Source organism: Thunnus maccoyii, chromosome 19, assembly GCF_910596095.1.
Source record: "Thunnus maccoyii chromosome 19, fThuMac1.1, whole genome shotgun sequence".
Taxonomy (NCBI): Eukaryota; Metazoa; Chordata; class Actinopteri; order Scombriformes; family Scombridae; genus Thunnus; species Thunnus maccoyii.
The window spans coordinates 12,763,402-12,787,142 of NC_056551.1; the positions used below are offsets into that span (position 1 = coordinate 12,763,402).

General features: G+C 40.5%; 1 protein-coding gene across 2 annotated transcripts in view; it reads right to left on the reverse strand.

Moving 5' to 3' along the window:
* Nucleotides 1-2,728: 2,728 nt before the first annotated feature.
* The window catches only part of sh2d3ca (SH2 domain containing 3Ca), a 59,377-nt gene continuing 38,364 nt past the window's right edge, over nt 2,729-23,741 (reverse strand). Inside the window, exons 5-16 of one of the 2 annotated variants that reach the window (XM_042395755.1) lie at nt 16,386-16,514; nt 12,699-12,848; nt 11,502-11,779; nt 11,265-11,342; nt 10,401-10,528; nt 9,916-10,288; nt 7,518-7,647; nt 7,163-7,278; nt 6,470-6,641; nt 6,262-6,373; nt 5,969-6,175; nt 2,729-5,299 (exon numbers count right to left, since the gene is read on the reverse strand). In XM_042395755.1, coding sequence (XP_042251689.1) covers nt 5,124-5,299; nt 5,969-6,175; nt 6,262-6,373; nt 6,470-6,641; nt 7,163-7,278; nt 7,518-7,647; nt 9,916-10,288; nt 10,401-10,528; nt 11,265-11,342; nt 11,502-11,779; nt 12,699-12,848; nt 16,386-16,514 — 2,049 coding nt within the window. In that variant the 3' untranslated portion in view covers nt 2,729-5,123. The remainder of the gene's footprint in view (nt 5,300-5,968; nt 6,176-6,261; nt 6,374-6,469; nt 6,642-7,162; nt 7,279-7,517; nt 7,648-9,915; nt 10,289-10,400; nt 10,529-11,264; nt 11,343-11,501; nt 11,780-12,698; nt 12,849-16,385; nt 16,515-23,741) is intronic. The other variant, XM_042395756.1, reaches the window with a different exon arrangement.

Below are 23,741 nucleotides of genomic sequence, written 5' to 3' on the forward strand. Positions count from 1 at the left end.
GCTGGGTGAGCTCAGAGGGAGACAAAGAGGCGGAGGATGGGATATGAGTGCATTATGATCGTAAGTTTCATGGTTAAAGAGGGAATTATCCAGGAATGATCAAACCATCACTGGGTGTAATGTACAGCTTATGGACGGTGCACCACACTTCTTTTGCACTCTGATGGATTTTCTGTGCTGTCTTCATCTCAGTATGCACCAAACAAAAATGACCCTTTACATGTTTTCGAGTGTGTAGGTCTAAAAAGAGTTTTACAGGTGTAAATTTTAAAAAAGGATGATATTTTAGTATTTTCAAAATGTATATTCAGTTGAAGATAGTGTGAAATATGTTGAATTTAATGCTGTTAACGCTGTGCTTGTAAAATGATTCAAATGATGCACAAGAGCACAAATTTGAATACACAATATCCTGTTAAAGGGATAATCCCAGTATTCATATATCATTTTAAATACAAACCCAAAACCTGATTCACTGCCTAATGCATATACCTAATACATTTTTATTTGATCATTTAATTCTGTGAAGGAGGAAACGGTAACTTTTTGAGAACGAAACATGGTTTTTTAAATATCTGAACTATAGTACATCAGAGCTTAAGCCAATATTATATATACCACCCAATATTCAGACTGTCCTAAAAACAGACACATTCACCTGCCTCAACCTCAGATACTCATAGTCGGATGAGTTTGGAGTCATTTTTGATGTTTCTCAATATTAGGAAACCTCTGCCACAATCAAGCAAAATTACAACCCTGAATCCAATGAAACCAGGCAAGTTTTAACCTCGCCACTAATATCTTCCTGTAGATGGACGTCAAAAGTCAATGCAGGGCTGCCAGGCACCAGCTATAGAGCAGCCCGGGTCACACATGATCAGATGACAATGACCAACACAATGGATTAGCTATAAAAGGGCTGGGGGGAGAGATTAGGGGTGAATTGATGACGGTTGGCTGGCTGGCTGCAGGCTGGCAGGCCTGGGAGATCTTGGGTCTGTTTCAATAAGGAACATAAAGAGCTGAAATTAACATGTTCCATGATACCAAGCAGAGAGAATCCTCTTAGAGATTACATCCATAACATGTTACGCCTATGGAACTGTATGGGAAGAGGAGACAAAGAGCATGATAATTTTCTGTTGCAGCAGATTATGGGGCATCCTATTCTGTTCTATTCTATTGTGTTCTGATCTTCAGAGTTTTGTTCTTTTCTATTCTACATCATAGCTTTAATAATTCCTTTACTCTCTTTCTTTTTTTTTTTTTTTTGGGAGGAGGAAATATTTCACCTGGAATAAACTCGACCCCCCCTCAATATAACAGCTGCCAGGCCTCACTATACTGCCTCCATCATGAAGGGGGTAAGCAGCACGAGCAACAGCAGTACTCCTGAAACATCTGTGTTGTGGCGCACATACACACACATGTTGACAAAAGCTCACGTTGACACGCAAACACACGCGTGCACTCATACAAGCACACACATGGATGGACACACACACATACAAACACACACACGGACCATCTGTCTTTGTCTCCCTCCCGCTGCCCTCACCATGGGTCTGTCTGCAGAACAATGTGTGATGCTTCGAACACGCATGCTCAGTGCACTTCATACTGTGCATTTTCAGTGAAACAGGAGATACACACTGGTAGATTTGAATGAATAATGAACATAAAAAAAAAACACTTATCAGAGAAGCTGAAGTGCCCAGAGGGGTGCATGGTCGAAAACACTAGGGCACCAACAAAGATTTTCTTCTCTACCTGAGGAGGAAGTGTTAAAACACAGGAAATACTGCACTGCCAGCTACACAAACTGGACCAGGAACCTGGAGGAGCTTTACAGTGGCTGGCTAGATGAGGCACCATGAAACTGTATGTCCACAACAGTGGGACCATCTTAGGTTTGAAAATGCTGTCCCCTATTGGCTACTAATGTGCATTACATTAAAACGCCTCCTTCGGGACAGTGTTCTTGTACTTTTATACCAAGCAGTTCTCAAATAGTTCATTATCTTCAGTGGAAGTGGTGATGAAGGTGAAGTATATGTGTATATGCATGGGGATACAGCAGGGATGTTTATTATAATCCCTTGTGTCCCTTGTGTGTATACATAGCTTAAATGATAAGTCAGGCAATTATTGTCAACAAATCCCATTAAAAAGACCAAACCAACAATACTGAGTTCATCTTTTAACACATACTGACTTCCCCAGGCTACCTATAAGCCTGGGGAACCTATAAGAAGACCAAATAATAACTCAAATGGCTGGTCACTGTCGCTTTTAGCAAACATCACTCAGACAGGAGGAGAATAGTGCATTTGTTGAGAACTATTTTCAGCTGCTGATTAGTGCTCCAATGAGTACTGATGTCAATAAATAAACAGTGTATGTGGGATCAAGTCAAACTAAACTACAGTGCCCATGTTCATTTTAATAAAGGAGCCTATCACACAGTGTAACAGCATGTCTCATTGATGTGTTTTTGGACAACAATGGAAGTCTAAGTAACAGAGAAATAAGCCACATCAGGCTTTGGCTACATAGGCAACACTTAATGGTTGGTTTAGGTCTTTTTATGGGATTTGTTGAATACTATAGAATTACCAGACTTTTCCTTTAAGGCTGAATCTAATCACTTTTGGGATTTCCTTCATAAATTAAAGACATTGTTCTGTTTCATTGTACAGTACATACATTCAAACACTCAAACTCGTTGACACAAGCAATCATTTTATTTGAAAAAAGTGAATTGCTATGTACAGTACGTAAAAAAACATGAGATCGGTCCTAAATCACGTCTTTTTGCTTTTCAAGGTCATCTCATACAGTCCTGTTATACACAACAGGAGAATCCACACACTGTCAAGAGCATTCCTGTACAGCATTCAAAAGAGAACTAAGAAAAACATATTACATCATCATCATCATCACTTTTTCACCATCATTGTTATCAGATAACAAACCTAAACCAGTAGGCATCCTCTTGGTCTCAAAACACACATGTATAACAGGAAGCTGTTATATTGTATTACAATTAATGATTCTGTTTCTTTTGTTCTTTTCTTTCTTTCTTTCTTTTTTTTTTTTGCTGAATAAAGATCGCCCCCTGTTGGATCACAGTGGGAACTGGCACATGGCTCTCCACTTGATGAATTCTGATCTGTACAGCTGATCCCAAATATGGTTCAGACTTGAAAGCGGGACGGTAAGACACAAGCATTAATTTAAGGATCTCTGATATGCGACTCTAGGGTAGAAGGATATCTTTTAGAATTATTTCTGTTTGATTGATATCTGATATGACTTTCATTCATATATAGATTATCAGTTTGGATAAAAGAGGATTAGGAAGAACAAAGAATAGGCTTTTTTTTAAAAAGAAGTTGATGCAGAAAACTGACTGAAGGTTTTTGTAAAATATTCTGAATGGGTTCCTCAGGGGTGTCAGCCCTTGGTTGAAATGATTGCATAGCTCTGAGAGTTGGCTCCAGCCCTCTCAGGCCCACATCCTGTAAATCCAGCAATGATTTAACACTGAACAGACAACCAATACATAATCCCAAAGGCAGCAAAAAAAAAAGATTACAATCATTTTCTCTCTATTGCCGAAACATAAATTCAAAACATAGAATCAAAAGACATCCTTTGTTGCAGAGTTGTGGTCTACATGTTCTTAGATTCAGTTTGGGAGATTCTTTTTTTTTTCATTCAGATTTCCAAACTGAAAACAACATGAAAGATGACAGATTTCTTTAATCACCCGAGATTATCAACAGAAATGAAAGATCATCGCTTCACATCTGTGTCTTTCTCAAATTTGACACATCTTAATATTCAAATTAGTAGTTTTAAAGCAATATTTCACATTTTTTGTTACATAAATCAACCATTTTGATTGTTTTTATTTTAGTTTTACCAGGATAGTCTCTTGAGTTCAGGATTGACATCCAAACATCATGCATCAACATCACCAAATGTTTGCATCTTTGATTCTTGTGTTCCTTTTGCAGAGAAAACATTTCAGTTTGCTGAAGCTAAGAGTCATACCAAAGCATGTTCATAAACGTCTACATACTTAAGTGAAACATTGCTTTAATCGGATTTAAAGAAAATACATTGCATTTTCCTTAGATTCACGTAACACTGTTTTTTGCGACATTTTGTGCACAAGACACACGATATCAAACGCATTAGTCGAACACAGCTACGACAGAGGGTTGCTTCACGTTTTTAACAACTCACAAAGCCCTCATATTGAAGTTGCTGCATTACTTCGGCAAATGTTTCATTTCTGATACATTTATTAATGCATGCCTGATACATTTTTAATGGGATTCAATGGGACTGCTTGATACATATTTAATGAGGTTTTATGAACACGGTCCCCTCAGAATGAGCACTGACAGATTCTTGTGAGTTTGGTGAAGCAAGGTCCATAATGTTTTGATATCTTTTGATCATGACAAATAAATAAGACAAAAAAAAAAAAACACATAAAACATTAATGACATACAAAAATGAAGGAATGTAAACATACATTTACACGCATACACACACACACACTCACTCACTCATACAGACAAAACATCTATATATGAGCTAAGTAAGTTATTGTTGTCATTTCTGCTACAGTGTGTGACAGCAGTTGTTTCGAAACAAAAGAGTGTCTGTAATTTTATTGGAGCAAAGCCAAACTCTGCAGCTCTGTTTGGCCCTCGGGGCACACCGTACACACGTTACTGTTTGTACCAAGCGGAGGAGCTGGTCACCCATCTCTCCCCAGCCTCTTTTCCACTTAGCTTGTCTTCTCTCTGTTGCCATTTAAATATTTTAGCGCTAAGTGAGGAAGTCCACAGGGAGGAACAGAAGGAACGCTGTGCCTTATTTGGAGTCCACAGTGAGTGCAACAATTGTTCTAAGTGAGACCCTCGCTTCCTCGTAATTCCTATTGCTCACTGCAAACGCTCTTTTAGCTGCCTCTTCAATCACTCTCGCCCTCCTCGCCGACTCTTCCACGTCATCCGCCGCGATGCAAAACAAGACCGTACCACTATGAGTGGTGAGTGCAGATGGAGGTGTTTTGGCGATGGTCGGTGTCGGGGCAGGTGCTATAGCTCGCTGTGGCGCACGGGAGGCTCGAGCTTGTGCGATAGGGCGGTGAGGACCTTGTCGAACTTCTCGTAACGCTCCGATTGGCTGCCCTCGGAGCCGCGGCTGCCCCACAGTAGACGCATCTGAAACTCCGTCTGGAAGATGTCGCGTATTTCTGCTCGCTCCTGGAATCCTGAAACAATTAAGAGAAAAAAAAAAAGAAAAATGAATACTGAATAGATTGCTGATTGAGTCAACATTAAGTCATTTAAATAAAAACACAAAAACTAAAGTTACCAGTGCTCAATTAAATAATTCAAACTCCCTAACCTACTGTAACCCTATAAATGAACTAAAGATAGCTTTTGTACATAAAATTCTTCAGCTGATCAGATTTTAACAGCTGTATGAACAAACACATCTTAACTTTGGATTATAACACTATTAATGAAAGGAACAGGCTGAGGTCAGGCTGATCAATGACAAGATATAACAGAAAACAAAGATGTGAACTAATAGCTATTGACAGACTGTTCAATAAAGCAGTAATGACTTCAAACTTAAAACCAATGGGGAGGTATTAAGGATCAATAAAAAAAAAACCTCACACACACACACACGTTCATTAAATCAAATTAGTGAAGTTTGTGACGCTGAACATGCATTATTAACACTTATGTATCGTTAGCATAGAGATGTAACATAAAACCAACTGTCCCACAACAACAGGCTGTGGAGATTAGCTTGAAATAATTGACTATTTTGTGAATTTAAACCAAATTATTCTGTAAAGACTAAGTGAAGAAATGTAGTTTTCCTAACTTTTTCCAAATCATGCTTCCAAAGTCCATATTTGGCCTACCCTGCAGTTTGGTCTCAACGTTGGTTCTGTAGATTCCCCCGTGATGTGCGATGGAACGAGCTCCCTCTAGGTGGTACATGACCACGTCCACTCCCATCTCCGCACTCTCCCAGGGCTCCAGCACCTCCCCAAGAGTCACGCCTCGCTCCAGTAAGGACAGCACAGGAATGATGTGGGGGAAGGAGGTGTTGGACAGGACGCTAGACTCTGTAAGAAAGTTTAGAGTTGTAAATATACACTCACACATTTATGAAACACAAACCCGCTGCTTTACATTTACACTAGGATCTTACCTTTTCCATCGTTCATATTCTTCATGAAAGGTTTGAGTTTCTTCTCGTACAGAATAGCGCCCTCTGTATGTCTCTGGCGTAATGTTATCCACGTCTGCTCCAGGCGGGAAATCTGAAGTGATGCAACAAAAATTATAAGAATGCATTTGATGACCTTTGGAGTTTTTTTTGCGCTAATGATGGCAATTATTTCCTGTATCTCTTTTACCTGCGGCAGCTCCAGGGCTCTCATCACAGCAGCAAAGCCAAACATGTTGCCCAAGTTGCTTTTCAACTCCGCTGCTAATTGGATGGTCTTATGGAGCAGGGCTGCCCTCTCCTCGGTGCTTCCTGTGCAGCCAAGCAGGTCCACCGCCATCATGATAGACATGGTGTAGAACCTGAGGAAAGAGGGAGGCACTATTAAATAAAAACAGAGAAGCGTAGGAATAGGGAAGCAGAGGATGTTGAATCAGAGCCCATTTTGAACCTGGAAATTCACATTGCGACAGATTGTAGTGTATTATATGAGAGATGTCATACAGAGCCTTCAGATGTTGGTGAAATATATAATATTATAATTTCACAAAATGATAATCGGGAGACTCAAGCAAAGTTAAAGAAGAGCGAGTCACACAAAGCTATAAAGCACAGTTTGATACCTCACATTTTCACAGTTTTTATCCAGATTTCTTTCAGTGACATGCTGTTACTTTGAGAAATATTTATTATGTTGTGTAACCATGCGTATGAAAGCAGAGAAAAAAAAGGAGATGATGAGAGGAGAGAAAGTAATGAAGTACGATGAGAATCAGATTAGAAAAGAGAGGGAAGAGAAGGAGAGCGGAGATAATCAATAGCTGAATTAGTAAAAGAGTTACTGCATAAAGAAAGACAGTTGGAAAAAAATGCGTGTTTGTACCTCTCCAGTAGGTCAAGTCTCAGCTGGTGTCCATGTGGTAGTGTCAGCAACTCCAACCCTGAGGACACTCCCATCATCCTTTGCATCTCTGTGGTTACGCCTAATATTCTAGCAACCTGCCAAAGAGTAAAAAAAAAAAAAGATTAGTTGAATTTGTGATGAGAGTGTAAGTATTTTTTTAGTGTGTGAATATGTTTAAATGCCTACTTGCATGCCTGGTGTCAGTGTGTGTGAAACTTGTCTTATAATTGTATAATTGTAATTATATAATTGTAATAATTATAAGAGTGTGTGCTTGCATTGGAATTACATCATCTTCATGTATGCATGCGTGTGTGTGCATGTTTGTTTGTACCGTGCAGTCCACCATGGTGATGTGTTTAGCTGCAGTCCTTGCATCCACCTCGGCCAACAGCTCTTTGACTCTCTTCAGCACGGACATCTCCAGAGGCTTATTCTCAGCTGGCATAAGGCAAGACTCGTACCTGCACAGGAACGATTATATCACATTAGGAAATACTGAACTGGGACAGTACATGGGCACGGGCAAGGACCATGAAAAAGACTGTTGATAAGGTAAAAGAGGTTACAATAGAACAGTTTTGTAACCTGTGAGTCTTGTCTGGTGTTCCAGTTGTTTCAAAGATGATGCACAATTGGTGACTTTAAGTGAATCATGATATATTGGCCAATATTTGTTTTTTTACACAGAATATAAAGAGACATTTTTGATTAAGCGCCCTTAAAATTTAGTCATTATAAATTGTGACCGAGGTCTGTACTGAGTGGGAAATTTGCAATTGAAAAATAAAATGGTCAGTTCTCTTTGCTGGACAAACTATTAAATGGTGAAACTCTTCCTTAATTACCACACACATAAAGCACAGCGTCATTTCTGTTGTGCAATTTCTTGTCAGTTATCTGCCGACATACACACTGATACTAATACATCTGTGACAAGCTAAAATCCACTGATAATATCGGCCATGCTGATATGCTGCCACCACATCAGCTGATACATAAGACGAGATGTGCCATAATCTAAAACAAACACCCATAAAACACTGCAATTCTGATGTCGAAAAATAATCTACTGACCTACATATGTATAAGTAGAGGCCATCAGGCTTTGCTATCATAAATCTTATCCACGACATAAGCAGGACTCACTACCTAATGTGTGCACATTCTTAGCTCATGTTGAATTAGTCCCACAACTCCTTAAAAAAGGGGCCTTAATAGTTTAATCACTTCCGACCCTCTGCCATCTATCTGTAAGACCACTAGACATATTGACAAACTGGACTGACACATCAGCAAACCAAACCAAATGCACAGTATATATTCTATACCACTCAACAGTACAAACATTACTGATAATATGCCCGATTAATGGTGCTTTCTCTTCCACCAGCCAGTCACTGACTCACACTAGTGTCTCAATCATATCTTAACTGCCAATTTCCCCAGCAGTGTAAACACTAATTTTTTGGCAATAATCCCCCTGCATCAAAATTTCACAACGGGCACTCGGATGCCCGAAGCTGCTGTCTGCTCCCTCTCTGCTGCCAGCTCAGTATACCTAAGCATTTTCTTTTTACAAGCTTCATCTCCCGTGTGCTCCCATGGCACCATAAGCCCAATAAAACACGGTATCTGCAGTGTCTCTGGCCACAGCACAAAGTCTGGCCTCAGGCTGTTTCCCACAGGATTATCAGCCATTTACTCAAGTCTATTTTCCTGTCTCCGCTCACTCGTACCTGTACTGCAGTGCCTCGCTCGCATATTTTTGCCCTCTATGATAAAATGTCAGCAGGTGTATTGACCTTTGAGCACACCGATTTTTACATCCTAATAAAATATGCTTGAGGGTAGCGACAGCTGAGCAACAGTCAAGATCCACAGGTACCTACTTATAGATACAGTAGCACATGATACGGATCTTGTTTGGTCTGCCTGCTTTGCTTGCAACTCCCTGCAGCTAGGTTTCTGTCTCTTTCTTTACATGTTCTCGGTTCATCTACAGACTCTGCTTTGCTTGATGAACAGTATCAGAGAGCTGCGCTGCTTCCTCCTGCTTCCTATTTGCTGCACACATTCTCCAAACAGTTGCCTTATGCCAAACCTTAAGGCTTACAAATCCTTATTACACATTAATCCTGCTCTAGTAATGATCACTAAGAGTGTATGCTGAACCGCTCTCTTTAGCTCTCTTTAAACTAGACTAAGTGATCTTGGTCAGCAATTTTGTGGGAGTCTTTTCTGTCTTTACTGAGCCCATAAAACTGAATTCAGCTGAAAGTCCAGCCATCAAATCAACTTGACATACAACAACATTTGTCCAAAGCTATACGTTTGGCCATATTTCTCTACCTTCCCTTCTTGCTATACCCATGAAATTTCCATATGCTGTATGTACACTTCATTCAGTGTAGGAAAACAGCCAATGAAGACCTGATCACCAGCGACTGTATGTCATTTTTCACTCAAAGAGAGGAATAATTCATGCAGAATTGACCTCCACTTTGGGTGCAAACAGCAAGCTGTTGTGTGCTATTTTAACAAGTTTCTTAACTGTGTGATTTGCAGATTAAATCGTAGTTGCACAAGATGAAAGCTGCAACATACTCCCAATTTAGCTCCTTTTCTTTCTTGTCATTTAAATCCAAAGCAAATTGAAAGAGAAGATGATTATTTGCAACACCATTTAGGTTTGGACGCCTGATCTGTGTGTGTTTGCATCTGTCTTGTACCTGGATGGCTTGAAGGAGGATGATGTCTCCACCTGTGGGGCGCTGAACATCCCCTCTCCTTCCTCTCTCGCTCCCTCCACCCTCCCCTCTTCCACTCGCAATCGTTCCACGTAGCTTTTAGTCGGGGGTTTAGGGGGCCCGGCGGGGCAAGGTCTGAGGTCACAGTAGCTCCCTGCTGTTTCTGAGGAATGCGATTGGTAGCTGGGATGATGGGCGGGTGAGGAGTGTGCTGAATGAGAGGTATGCGCGGGATGCTCCGGAGGGTTGTTACTGGCTGAGGGGCTGAGCTGAGGGTCGCTGGAACGACGCATCACAGGCGAGGGTGGGACAACAGCCAGGACCCGCCCACCTGAGTGCGCTCTCTGCCTGGTGACTGAAAAAAGAAGAGTTTTAAAATCTCTTAAAAAGACTGTGTGTGTGAATGTAAGGGGGAGTGTATTTATGCTTTATTAATGTGTCTGAGTCTGTGTATCTCTGGGACTTACTGGCGCTATATGCAGGAGACAGCGGGGTTTCCCCAACAGGTGACAAGGGGCAGCGATACTCCTGAATCTGGTCCATGCTCATCGCACAGTTCCGCATTGCATCTTTATGGTGGTGGATGGTCGACGGGCTGCAAGCACAACATATTTAGAAGTTAAAAATCTTTGGGTATGGATTTAAAAGCTGTCAGGGTAGCAAGGGGAACCTCACAAATCAATTCATGATGTCACACTTATAAGTTCAGAGGAGAGGGATGGTGTGGTTAAGGGTGTAAATGCTAATTTCACAGTGAGAGAAGAGGGAGACATTTTAGTCGGTGTGACCTGAAACACATGTTTTTATTTGTGTTATTCATAAACTTAAACTTTGTTTAGGACTCAAAAGCAGGAGCAGAAAATGTAGTACAGTTGGCAAAAAAAATCCTCAAAACTTAACTAACTTTTAAGGTGCATAATCACTAATTTTAGCACATTAACACTGGGAACAATCATGCCCAGATATATATTTTTTTTCCACACACCTATGTTTTTTAAAGCTGGTTTTGTCACATGCTTTAAAAGCTTGCTCAAATCCTTCTCTATGAGAAATAGGAAGTACTTCCAGTGTATGCAACATATTTGTCTGCTCCTTCTTTGTGGATTTATGTTTCAAGCAGTCTCGTCCTGTTTGAAACTTGAGTGATCCAGTGCACAAGTGGACGAGTGAAAAGAGTCATTTTGCAACTTCACTCTGAGGGTACTAACAGGTTCATTACTAGGGGAGGTGCTAATGGTGTCTGTGAAGTGAGGGGGACTGCAGGAATGTGGGAGGTCAGTGCACTTCAGTTTAGTGCTCAAAAAACAACACTAGTGTCACACACACACAACCTGCATTTGGGCACAGGTTCCGGCTCTGGTTCTGGTGCTGCCACCGGTGTCTCAACTGGACTGGGGCTGTCTGAGTCACTGATCATGTATGTAACAGAGAGCAATGATGAAATGAGAATGAAATAGTGACAAATATGATGAAAACTGCAAAAAAATAATTGTGGATTTTTCTCCGCTTTTGTGTTTTTCAGAACTCTGCCACTTAAAAACACTCCTCTCCTTCTTGTCTGGGCTCACCTGTGAGGTATCATCTTCTCTGTCGTTAGCCCGTCAGTCATGGTGACGCTCCTTCTCTTGATGTATGCCCCCCTCTGATTGGACGGTGAGTAGGCGGAGCCTTGCTTGCTGTTGGACAGGGCGAATGTGGCCTCCAGGTAGCGCAGGGGGAGAGTCCTGCTGACTGGACAGTAGATGTGGACACCGCTGGATTGGGAGACAGGTTTGCGCTGGCCCACGTAGTACCGCACGAGCTCCTGCACCGAGTCGAAACTGTCGGACTCCAACACGTACTGCACCTGTGAGTGAGGAGATATTTGAAATTAATATAACATCTCGCGCCATGAACGTAATAAAGAGAACGCACAGAAAAAACACTCCAGGTTACACTCCAGCTTTTGTAGTCATAGTGGTTACAGATTCCTCTGAGTGGAGAGCACAAAGTGCTGCTGCTCCCCCTTAAATCCTATTATTTGTCCATTGCTTAAAACCATTTACACAGAGCGGAATTATCTAATAACTACTTTACACCCGTAATAAAATGAAACAGGGATCAACAACAAGCAGGGTGGGAATTGAGGTTTAGAGGCAGAGAGAGAAAGAGAGACAAGAGAGGCACAGCTGGTCAACTAGGCACACCTGCGACAAATTAGCCTGCCCGTATAACTATCCTCATTGTTAGGGGCAACAGGAGAAAACAGGCCTTCCTCACGGAGGACGGATGTTGACTTGCCAAACACACGAGTGACTAATAATATTAAAAATGCATTCCATTTAGATACGGTGCTGATCCAAAGTGAGACAAGAAGAGGAGGCTGTGGGCAACCCTGTCACGTTAGTAAAGACTGTAGACTCAGTTGACCCTTCTCGCAGCTGGCATTTTAAGAGGTCAGAAACAAATGCGACTAATAACATTATTGATGGCATTTAGGTGTTCTAACACCAGGACATACTGAGTGGTGGTGGCTGTTTTTTTATCTTTTGGCAGTAATATACTAGAGAGGATAGACAACAGCAGCAGTAAATTATTCTCCAGTGTCCTTTCTGCTTATTGAATATAAAGTAAAGGCAAAACGCCACATGGTTTAAGCTAAAAATCACAGAATACGGAGAGAAAATATAACAACAAGGTAAAAGGAATCACATATAAGTATATCAAAAAACAGTTAAGAGGTGATTACTGCTGAAACAAACAGCCAATGAAAGCAGAGTCTGTACCTTGGTCTCGTTGGATTTGACCAGGACTTTGCTGATCTTGAAGTGTAGCACCTCATTATCCCATCGACAGGTCAGCACGTAGTCGCCCACGCTGGTCAGAGAGTCCCGCACCAGGAAATCTCCATTACGCACAACCAGAGTCTCTGACACCTAGACAGAGAAAAAAAAAAAAAAAGGTTTGTAATGGCTTTAATTAAGTAAAAGGAGACAAAAAAAGGTTCCAATCCTAAAGAGCTGGAAGCATGTTTGGCTCACTGAGTTACAAAACGTGTCTGAACATTATGTTTGTGATACTTTGACTGTTGAATAATTGAATAATTGAATTGAGAGAATCATGATTATTTATAACAATGCCTCAGGACAGTTTGTGTTGCTGAACAAACACAACTATCTCTCTCACTGCCAAACTGTCTCTGCTATGCACAGTTTAAATTGGCAGCGGTAGATAAATTGCCAGCGACAATGGCCGGAGATGAATTTCTGAAGAGATGTTTTATTGAGTTTAGCACTATTGTAAAAAAAACAAACTTATTTTGAATTTATTGACAAGACAAGCAATCCAGAAGAAGTAATCTCCCATTCATGGTAAACGGAACAGCTTCAGGCTGTACGTCTCGCTGATACCAAACACTGCCGATCTCAGTGTCTCTGGTTTCTGTAGCTTTGTGAGAGGAGATCACAAATACTGATCTGGCAGCCATGTGCTAAAACAGAAACAGAAACTAATACAGATGGGTAACAAATGAAAGGGAAAAACCTGAATAAATGAGTGGAGAAACATAAACGAATGCAGATGTTTCCACACAGGAGCGCTGCATGGTACAATTAAGCAATTAACATCCAGTCATGCTCCGTGGCATGTGTAAAAACGCTGAGCAGGCCCAGTTGATTATGAATTTGTATCATGATGGCAAGAAAAAAAAGATCTAAGTCTGCATATAGATCTATAGGAAAGACCTCAGTAAACAGGGTCGGAAATTGTGGTCGACAGCGCAAATTTGATGACCGTAATAAAAACAGAAGAGCATCTCTTCCTCAGGTGACTGAGAATGTCAACGCAGGACGTGATCAGACTGTGTCAGCAAGAACAGCCCCTCAACAATTACACAGAGAGAGATATTATAGTAGGGTTGCAGTACATAAACCCCTAATTACAAAGATGAATGCACATTTGAGAGTTCAGTGCTGCAAAAACAATAGGCACTGGTCTAAAGATGTGGAAAAAAAGTGATATGGTCAGATAAAGTGTGCACCAAGAGAACAGTACAGGTCTGAATGCTTTGACCCCTACAGTGAGGGGATCTGGTGGCTCTGTTATGCTGTGGGGGGCATTTTTCTGGCATGGTTTGGGTCTACTTGTCCACTTAGAGTGAAGGGTCACTGCAAATCAATACAAAGTTGTTCTGAGTGATCACCTTTATCCTATGATGAAACATCTCTATCCTGATGGGAGTGGTCTCTTCCAGGATGACAATGTCTCAATTCACAGGGCATGAGGGGTCACTGAATGGTTTGATGAGTATGAAAATGATGCGAATCACATGCCATGTCACCAGATTTCAACCCAATTGAACACCTATGGGAGATTTTGGACCGACGTGTTAGACAGCGCTCTCCACCACCATCATCAAAACACCAAATGAGGGAATATCTTTTGGAAGAATAGTGTTCATCCCTCCAGAAGAGTTCAGAGACTTGTAGAATCAATGCAAAGGTGCACTGAAGCTGTTCTGGTGGCCGAACACCTAAGACACTTTATGTTGTGTTTTCCTTTAATTTGTTAAACTGAGCAGTATTCCTTTTGAAAGTGCCTGCAAAGAGAGTGCTGATGACAGCTGAAGGTGTTGAGCTTTAAATGCACTCAAACATGCAGAGCAGCACAGCACAAGGCAAGCAGCGTCACACCAGCAGGAGGCAGTATACACACAGATCAAAAGCTCAAACCAAGTGTGGGATCCTCTTACATCTGCCATTTCTAAACATAATTCTATTGAGGTGAGTTTTTATATAGCTGTTTTTATCTTATTCTTCACTGCATTTGAGAATATATCATGTTTTACACTGACAATTTGGTACAAAACAACTGAGTGAAAGGAAAGTCACATTAGTTCATGCACTCGTGACTTTTGCACATACTGGAAGTCTTAATTTTAAAAGGAACAAGATCAGAAGAGAAGGAAAAAAGCGAGCAGGAAGGAAGGATGGGATTTAGAGAAGCTAAATACAGTACCCACCCACAGGGTGTGTGTGTGTGTGAGAGAGAGAGAGATTTAGTCGCTAAGTATTGTTTTGGTAACCAGAGGGCTCAGGGTTTCCCCAAGTTTACACTGGGGCAAATTCATGAATAAATGAATACTTTATGTAAATTAAAAGAGGAAAGATTCACAGATGGCTGATTTGAATCTCTGAATGTGTGTGTGTGTGTGTTTGTGTGCGAGAGAGAGACAGAGAACAGAGGTTGATCAAGAGACAGAGGCTGTACTTACGCTTCACATGTGCGTGCAGTGTGCGAGCGTGTGTGTGTGTGGGTTGTTGTTGTCATGTGTCTCTGTATATCTGTGTCTTGGTCACCAGCTGTGAAACTCAATTGTGTACATCAGCAACACGCGCAGCTGTCTGTTTGGCACAGTTTCCCTCCTTCCGAGCGCTAAAGCAATTTCTACTGAGCTGTGACAGATGATGGGATTCATTAATCAGTGTCAGTCTGTGTGTAAAGCATTTAAACTGTGCTTTCAAAGCCAGTGACTTTGGCAAAAGTAATCGCTCAACTAATACTACTGGTGACATCCACATCAACCCCCACAGAAATACTGTTTTTGGTATTTTTATCTCCTTTCATTCTGGCTTTTTAAAAGTGTGACATGAAATGTGGGGAATTGAAAAGCAAACTACAGCAACAATATGTCTTTATGAATGTATTTATTCATAATTTATTTCACTACTACAGGGATTGAGAGACTGTGATACAGAAAGTTTAACTTGAAGCTTTATATTAATATTTTAGTGGTTTTCTTGATATCTAACCAGGATAGAAAACTGATATTTTCACACTGACTAATAAGGAATGAAGTTTTGAGTGTGGTTGAGTATTAAAGTTCATCTGGTTAGCTGAAATACATTAGACTTTAATCTAAATACAATGAAAAGTTTTATAATTATCTTCATTATCAACTAATCTGTCAAACATTTTTTCAGTTAAACAATTATTGTTTATCTATGAAGTGAAAAAAGCCCATCACATCTTCCCTCAAACTGTTTGTTTTGACCTAAAAACCCAAAGATATACCATTTAAAATGATATAATACAGCAAAAAGCAGCAAATCCTCACATTTGTGAAGGTGAAACCAGCAAATATTTGGCATTCATGTGTGATAAATAACAATTACTGGATCATTATCGATGTTGGCGACTAATTTTCTATCAATGTACAATCAGTTGTTCTACTATATTTCAGCTTTTCTTATGTACTTGTCTGCATGCGACTGTCTGCTAAGACACATTGTACACAGGAAGTGCGTCAACTCGAGGGTTTATTGCCTTGAAAATTATGTGTGGTCCAATCTGTTCTCAAGTATCCATTCAGAACTCCCAATGTCATGACACAGGAAACATTATGTACACTAATGTGCATGTATAGATTGTATAATGTACTTTTACAGTTTGTGTGTGTGTGTGTGTGCGTGTACCTCTCTGGGTATGTGTCCATGGTACCAGCCATGGCTCCTGATGTCAGCACAGCTCAGTTTCAGCTCCTCCTCCAGCTCCTTACGAAGTTTCTCGGGGGGAGACTCCAGCAGGTACTTCTCCTTGGAGAACTGCGTTAGACAAACAAAGAGAGGACAAACAAGACATGAGTGGAGGCGAGTTTACACGAGGGACTCGTCATCATCACATGTAGATCGTGCAGTGTTTTCACATGGAAATGGACGACAGTCTATATATAACTTTTTTATTTATTCAGGGAAAACCCATGGAGATTAAGCTTTCGAGGGCAATTTGAATACATTAATACAATTATAACTACATAATATAGAATTTACAAGACAAAAGACGCAAAAATACTTAAAAGATAGGTCTGTCTTATACATATGGGCAAGTATTGTTTTAGCCAAACTTGAGAAAAATTCAAGCCGTGGATATTTGTTGCAGGTCAGACCCATCTCTCTCTCTCTTCCCTTGTTTCCTGTCATCTCTCTACTGATGCCATCTAATAAAAAAATGCATAAAATGCCCCGAAAAATATTTTAATGTTCACACCAGTAAACACAGACATGCTCAAAAATGCACACCTGTGTTACAGAAGGCAACACCGCAGGGAAGCATCACTACTGTGCGCCTCCTTCCACACAAACAGACAGACTCATATACTCTCACGCACAAGAAACAATCCGATCGACCCTGACCTGATTACTGAGAGGGAGAAATCATCATAAGTAAGCTCTTATTGTTCTGATGTACTGTGGAGACGTAGCTTTAGCTTTAGAGTGCGGTCACTCAGGATGGCTTGTAATAATGCCAAATACACACACACTCATAGACTCTACACACACACACACACACACTTACACGAATGGATCACATTTCAGATTTCAAAGCTTCATATTTCTGTTTGCACAAAGAGCACACGGGGGAAATCTGGATTGTAAAACATGAAAATAAACTCAGCTGAACATTTTCATGGTTATTTACCTAGCAATACTTTTCAGCTGTGTGTGCCTGAGATAATAAAAACCGGCATAAGTCGAGCTTCTTAAGAGATATTGACATCTGGATTGCTTGAATCCACAATCATACTCTGAGAAGCTAGAAAAAAAAAAGAAGCTTGATTTATAGTGTATCTATCTGCATTGCACAAGTCATGAAGCACTTTACAGGATAGAATGTGTTCAAGTATCGGATCCACTGATGTAATATTTGCGTGGGTAAGGAAGGAAAAAAGAGGAAATCCCATACGGAGACCTACATGTTATGTAAGGACACCGTAGCTGCAGATGATTGAGGAAAGATTGAGTTCAGATAGCTGATCTTAGATGAGGCAAACAGAGGACACACACACACACACGCGCGGAGGAACACGCACCAACACAAATACGCACGAAACACAGAAATCCACACAGGAATAAACAGCGAAAGGAAATCATCTCGCCTCTGCCAATATGAAGAGAAATGAGACTGGAGACCAAAATAAACAGTAAACAGACTTGTCACTAAGGCTAGCCTGTCGTTCCTCCTAATATTTTCCTTCAATCTCTCTGTCTGTCTGTCTTTCTTTCCATCTGGCTCTGTGTTTTTCTCTTGCTGTTTTCTCTCCGTCACACTCGTCTCCCTCGTGCCCACGGTTCATCTTCTCCTCTCTTCATCCCCTCACAAAATCATAAAGTTTCAGTAGAAACTGTGTGTGTGAGAGAGGATGGGAGACTGTGATGATCCGCGCGTGCCGAGTGTGTTTCTGCCTGCCTGCACGTGAGAATGTGTGTGTGTGTGTGTGTGTGATATGAGGAGACTACAAGAGGCAAACAATCGATCTTATCGTCTCCAGGTCACTGCGAGATGAAATTATTAACTTCCTCTCTTCGCTGCTCTCCCCTTCTCTTTTCGCCCCTCTTCTCCAATCCTCAGGGGAAGATGGAGGAATATCGCCATGGAGGCTCACTCTCCCAGATTAGATTTGAGGTGTGTGTGTGTGTGTGTGTGTGTGTGTGTGTGTGTGTGTGTGTGAAGGGGAGAAGAGGCCAATAAAAGAGCAGAGGGGTCAAGTGTGCAGTTATTGCTTTTCCTTGTCTCTGTGGAAACCAAAGAAACGCCTGCCACTGAACTGATGCTCAACAATGAACTTGGTGTGTATATGTATGTGTGTGTGCGTGTGTGTGTATATATATGAAGGGTTATGGGGCAAATTGAAATGTCAGTGGGGCTCTATTTATGATACGGTTCAAGGAATAGGCTGACATCAGCGGGGACACGTTGACAGAGAGACCGAAATATGGATAGACAATAAGGAGCTGTGGAGGGAAAAAAAAAAACTGTTTGACAAGGACAGACAAAGACACGGGAAACATCAACTTTATTATATTCTAACATATGAGGGTACAGACACACAAATAACCCAATCAAAATCTATCCCGTTTTAATATTGCATGGAAACTCCTTTCATGGCTTCAACTACAGAGATTCTCTGTGTGCAGTAGTCACAGACACACTGCTCTTGTAGAAAGAGGGGAAACAGAAAAGGTGAGAATAAAAGAAGTTCAGGAAAAAATGTGACTGCGGGACAAAGAAGGAAGACACAAAGGAACTGGATTCAATGGGAGACATATACAAAGACCAATATGATATTACTGGTATTTTTTACAATGACTAGGTGTACGACATTCTTATTCTCCCGCTACGCTGAGTCCTTGGTTGCCATGGCAACATCAGCAAAGAAGAGTACAGCCTTCTGTCTTCTTTCAACTACATAGCAGAAACTCTACTTACTGTACATTATGCTACAAGTATTAGGCCTACCTCTACCAATACCTACATTACATTTACTTATATTAGATGCAAATTTAAGATGTATTAGATTACTGTCAGCATTACAACTGCCTCAACTGCTGTTACTGCTACTATCAGTATTTTTACTCCAACTACCACTACAATTAGTAGCCTGATTTTCTTGCTACTACTTCTACTACTACTACTACTACTACTATAACCACTATGACTAATACTTGTTTGACTGTTTGCACTACAACTGCTATTACTACTATAAACATTGCTATAAATGCCTACTACAACTACTATACTACCACTAACTACTATACTTAGATTACTCTTAGTACTGCTATCATTTTAGTATTATGACTTCTACCGTTACTACAATTACAACTTGTGTCCATCATTTGCCCAATATAAAACACTGGTATAAAAAGACATATAACACTTTAAAAAGTACTATATACTATGCTAATACTTCTACTACAGTACTACTTCTGCTGATAACATTAGCCTGCTACTGCAGTAAACTACATCCGCTACTGCTATAGGTAGTATTACTACGTTCACTACTCTTACTACTTCTGCTAGTACAGCTATTACTACTGTAACTGCAACTAATACTTTGACTGCTGCAACTATTTTTGCCAAAAAAGCAAAAGCACTGAAAGGCAAGTCGAAAATCTTCCTTTGCCTTATTTACTATGCTTTGTACTTTCTGTGGGTTAAGTGGCAGAATATAAGGACATTATTATATTTCACAAGAAAACTGTGTGCAGATTTATCAACACAACAGTCATACAGAGTAGCAAAGAGTCTCACATCAAACCACAGAGACCAAAAAGATACACTGTGTGAACCAAGAGGAAGCCAGACAGACTGCAGAAACAGACGAATAAACAGGCGGACAAAACAGGCAGCGTACATAAAGACAAGACGGCAGACATCCAGGAAGGCACACAGGCAGACAGACAGACAACAGAAACTCATTAATGTAGACAGAGAGGCTGACACGCAGGAAGACAGGTAGCCCATTAGCAGATGAGAGAGTTTAGGCAATTTAGCAGCTGATGCAGGACTTTGGTTCCCCAGGGGAACGAAGAGAGGAAATGTGATTGGTGTGTGTGTGTGTGTGTGTGTGTGTGTGTGTGTGTGTACATGCAGGATATGTGCATTCATCCATGTGTGTATACTTCATGGTAGGCACTAAAATGGATGGGGCTCTATTTTTGGTGCAAGCTGAGTTGGATGGAAAGTAACACCAGGTTACAGAAGATAAAAGCAGGCTTAGACATATTCACTATAATAGTGAGTATGCGGTATAGTTAGAGTCACGGAACAGGCTACGGGGGGAAGTGGTACGTGTGAATATGAGTTATATGTACCAACGCAGTGTGATCTATCACCTAATTTACACCAATGCACTTGAGCCCTTTTTTCCCTCACAGCGGGCCAATTAGACGGTTTCGTCTCATGACATCATCACACCCTCTCTGAGTGAAGATCTGAGTGAAGTGAATTGCCACCACTATCACTCAACATCAGTAAGAGAAGAAACGGACCACCTAAAAGGAAAATAAATGAAAGGGATGATAATGGGGAGAAACTCTAAATATATGCACATATTTATACATATATTATACACACACAAATACTTTTTTTAGCACGTTGGCTGCTGTGTGTGTGTTCCTGCAGTTTTTGGATTTTGTTTTGTGGTCTGTTCCCTGAATTGGTTATTTCTATGTTTATGACTTTATCCAGTTTGCATATTTGCTGTTTAATTTTCAGTGCAAGTGTGCAAGATTTGACAAACAATGTGACTAGTCACTGCTGCAAGATTCGACTGAAAGTAACCACTTTCTAACTAAATTAATGTCATTGCTGCATGTGGAAGCACATGTTCGGTGATGTTAAATCAAGAAATATAAAAAGGTATTTGCAATGCACAACACAGTCGGGTAGAGTGTTAACTCTGGCGCATATCAGCGTGTTGTTATTTGTGGTTGAACTAGTTTTTTTTTTTGCTAATTCGTGTGGAAAAAGCACAAAGCCAAGTACCTTGAGTAATTTTTTGAAGGGATGCAACTAAAAACAAACAACTCTGAGAGGGAAGGCATGAATGAGAAATGAAATGGAAGATAATTGCTGACAAGTATGAAAACCTGCAGGGGAAAAAAAATAAAGTCTTTTTACCAGCATGGATGCAAAGTAAAAAAAAAAAAAAAAAAAAGGAGAAATACTCCAGCTCACCAACAAAAGAGAGGAATGCATTCTAAACAGACTGGAGCACTTAGATCTAAGCTCATGTCAGAATGCACCTTCTTTCTTTTTCAGTTAGCGGGCTAGCCTCTAACCCCGTCGTCATGGTAACGCCTTAAGTGGTGGTGGCAGTGGGGGAGGAACGGGGGTTTGGATTTGGGCGGGGGGGCAGGGGGGGGGGATCCCACCTCCTGGTCATGTGCGCAGACACACACACACACACACAGCATACAGCGGTCAGAGGTCCAATTTTTTGAAGAACCTTACTATCCCTTGATCTGCTCTCTCCTCTCTCCGCTCTCACTTCCACTCTATTGCTCCTCTCTCTTTTGAGGAGATAGAGACCGGGATCATTGCACAGAGGCCCTTGAATCCTCCTATCTCCTATTACACACCCACACACACACACACACATAGGCCTGTACACATTGAAGAGGTTTATGTATATGTACGTGGCCGGTATCACCTCTCTCCAGACTGTTGTAATCCCTCTGTGCCCTCAAGCCTGATTTCCACTGTTGTATTCTCACTGGTTCACACGGGTATAATGGTGTTTAAGACACACGTAAAATGATATGAGCATTAAAGGGAGTGCTGGTAACATTAGACTTTTTATATTTAGCCTTCATGCTTTCTGAGCAAGGTGAGAGTGGCATTGAATCAAAGGTAATGAAACTGCTTTTGCAATGACGCAATAAAGAAAGCTCAGCGGTGCACTTGGTACGTCATGTTCTTGGTTCTTGGTAAACAGCAAGGAGGGAATATACTCTGCAATAGGTAATGGTTTGTACATATGTTTGGACCACATTATCTTCAGTCTAAATTGTTCAGATATTGCCTTTTTAAATGATGGCGCAGTAAGCGAAAATGGTGTATTGAAGAGAAGTTAAGTAAACTACTCATAACTCTCATGTAAAATGTCGAGTACATTCGAGTATAATTGCTCAGGTCCAAATAATTGGACCCGGCCCCTTTTTGAACCAACTTTGATTGAGTTTTAACCTAATTTGAGCCTGGACCACAACAGCTTTTAATGAACCGGCTGTTCCCTATTAAAACATTTTTGAAATTTATTGCTTAATAGCCTGGCATTTTTGTTGGAGAAACAGCCGTCTTTCAACTGTAAATTTTCTAGATTTCTAGTGATTAAATACATGTGGGAGTCAGATATCAGCGATACACTTCATTTTCACACATCAGCACATGCTGTGAAGTAGGACTGTAACTAACCATTATTTTCTTTATCCATTAATCTTCAGATTATTTTCTTGATTAATCGTTTTGTCTGTAAAATGTCCGAAAATAGAAAAACAATTACATTCAAATTTCTTAAATCTCAAAGTGATGTCTTCAAATGTCTTGTTTTGTCTGATCAACAGTCCAAAACCCAAATATATGCAGTTTATTATCATGTATTAGCATGTTTTTGGCATTTTTGCTTTAAAAAAAAAGTAGCTGAGTTACTCCAAAAAAGGACAGAAGCACAGTTGCAATTTCAAGTTGAAGTAAAATATTTTTTTTAAAAAAACAAAACACAGAAATAATTCACTTCCTACTTCTCATATTTGCCATTAGCAGATGTAACCTTTCCCTTAACAGTGTGGGCCTGTGACATCATCGGCCTGAATGATGTAACCGTCTAATCATCTAACTCGATTGCTATTTGTTAGCTGTTGTTTCCCTCGACACCTCTACCTGATCTTGATGCTTGTTTTAATATAAAACTATAAGCTTGTAACTGCAGCGATGATTCTGTCCTTTACTGCAGTAACTCTGCTCTTAGGAGGTGAAGAACGCCGTTACTAATTACACCTCTTTCATTGATTAGCGCTGTCTGCCTGTGAAGCAGATGCAGACTTTATAACTCAACACGCACTGTTTCACATGATCTCATGAGAAAAAAACTCAAGAATAAAATTCATAAAACGAAATCTAACCAGCTGATTCATATGCTAGGGAATGGAGAGAAATTAAATGCAGAACTGTCCTTTTGGGCCAAAACCGGTTCAAGTTGAAATTGACTGTAAGAACAGTGTAGTCACAGGACGCTAAGATAGAAAAGCTATTTATGTTTTGCAGTATAGATTCCACTCTCATTTCACATGTCAGTATGCCTATGCACTTGTCACGAATGGGATATACCAGGCACTCAAAAAAAAAAAAAAAAACACAGATAAAAATAACAGTGCTTATGTCTCATATGATCAGACAGTATCAGCTACTCTCTTCAGAAAAAGAGAGAGAGAGAGAGAGAGAGCGACGACTGGTAGAAAGAGAGACGGAGAGGATATGAGACTGATAACTGT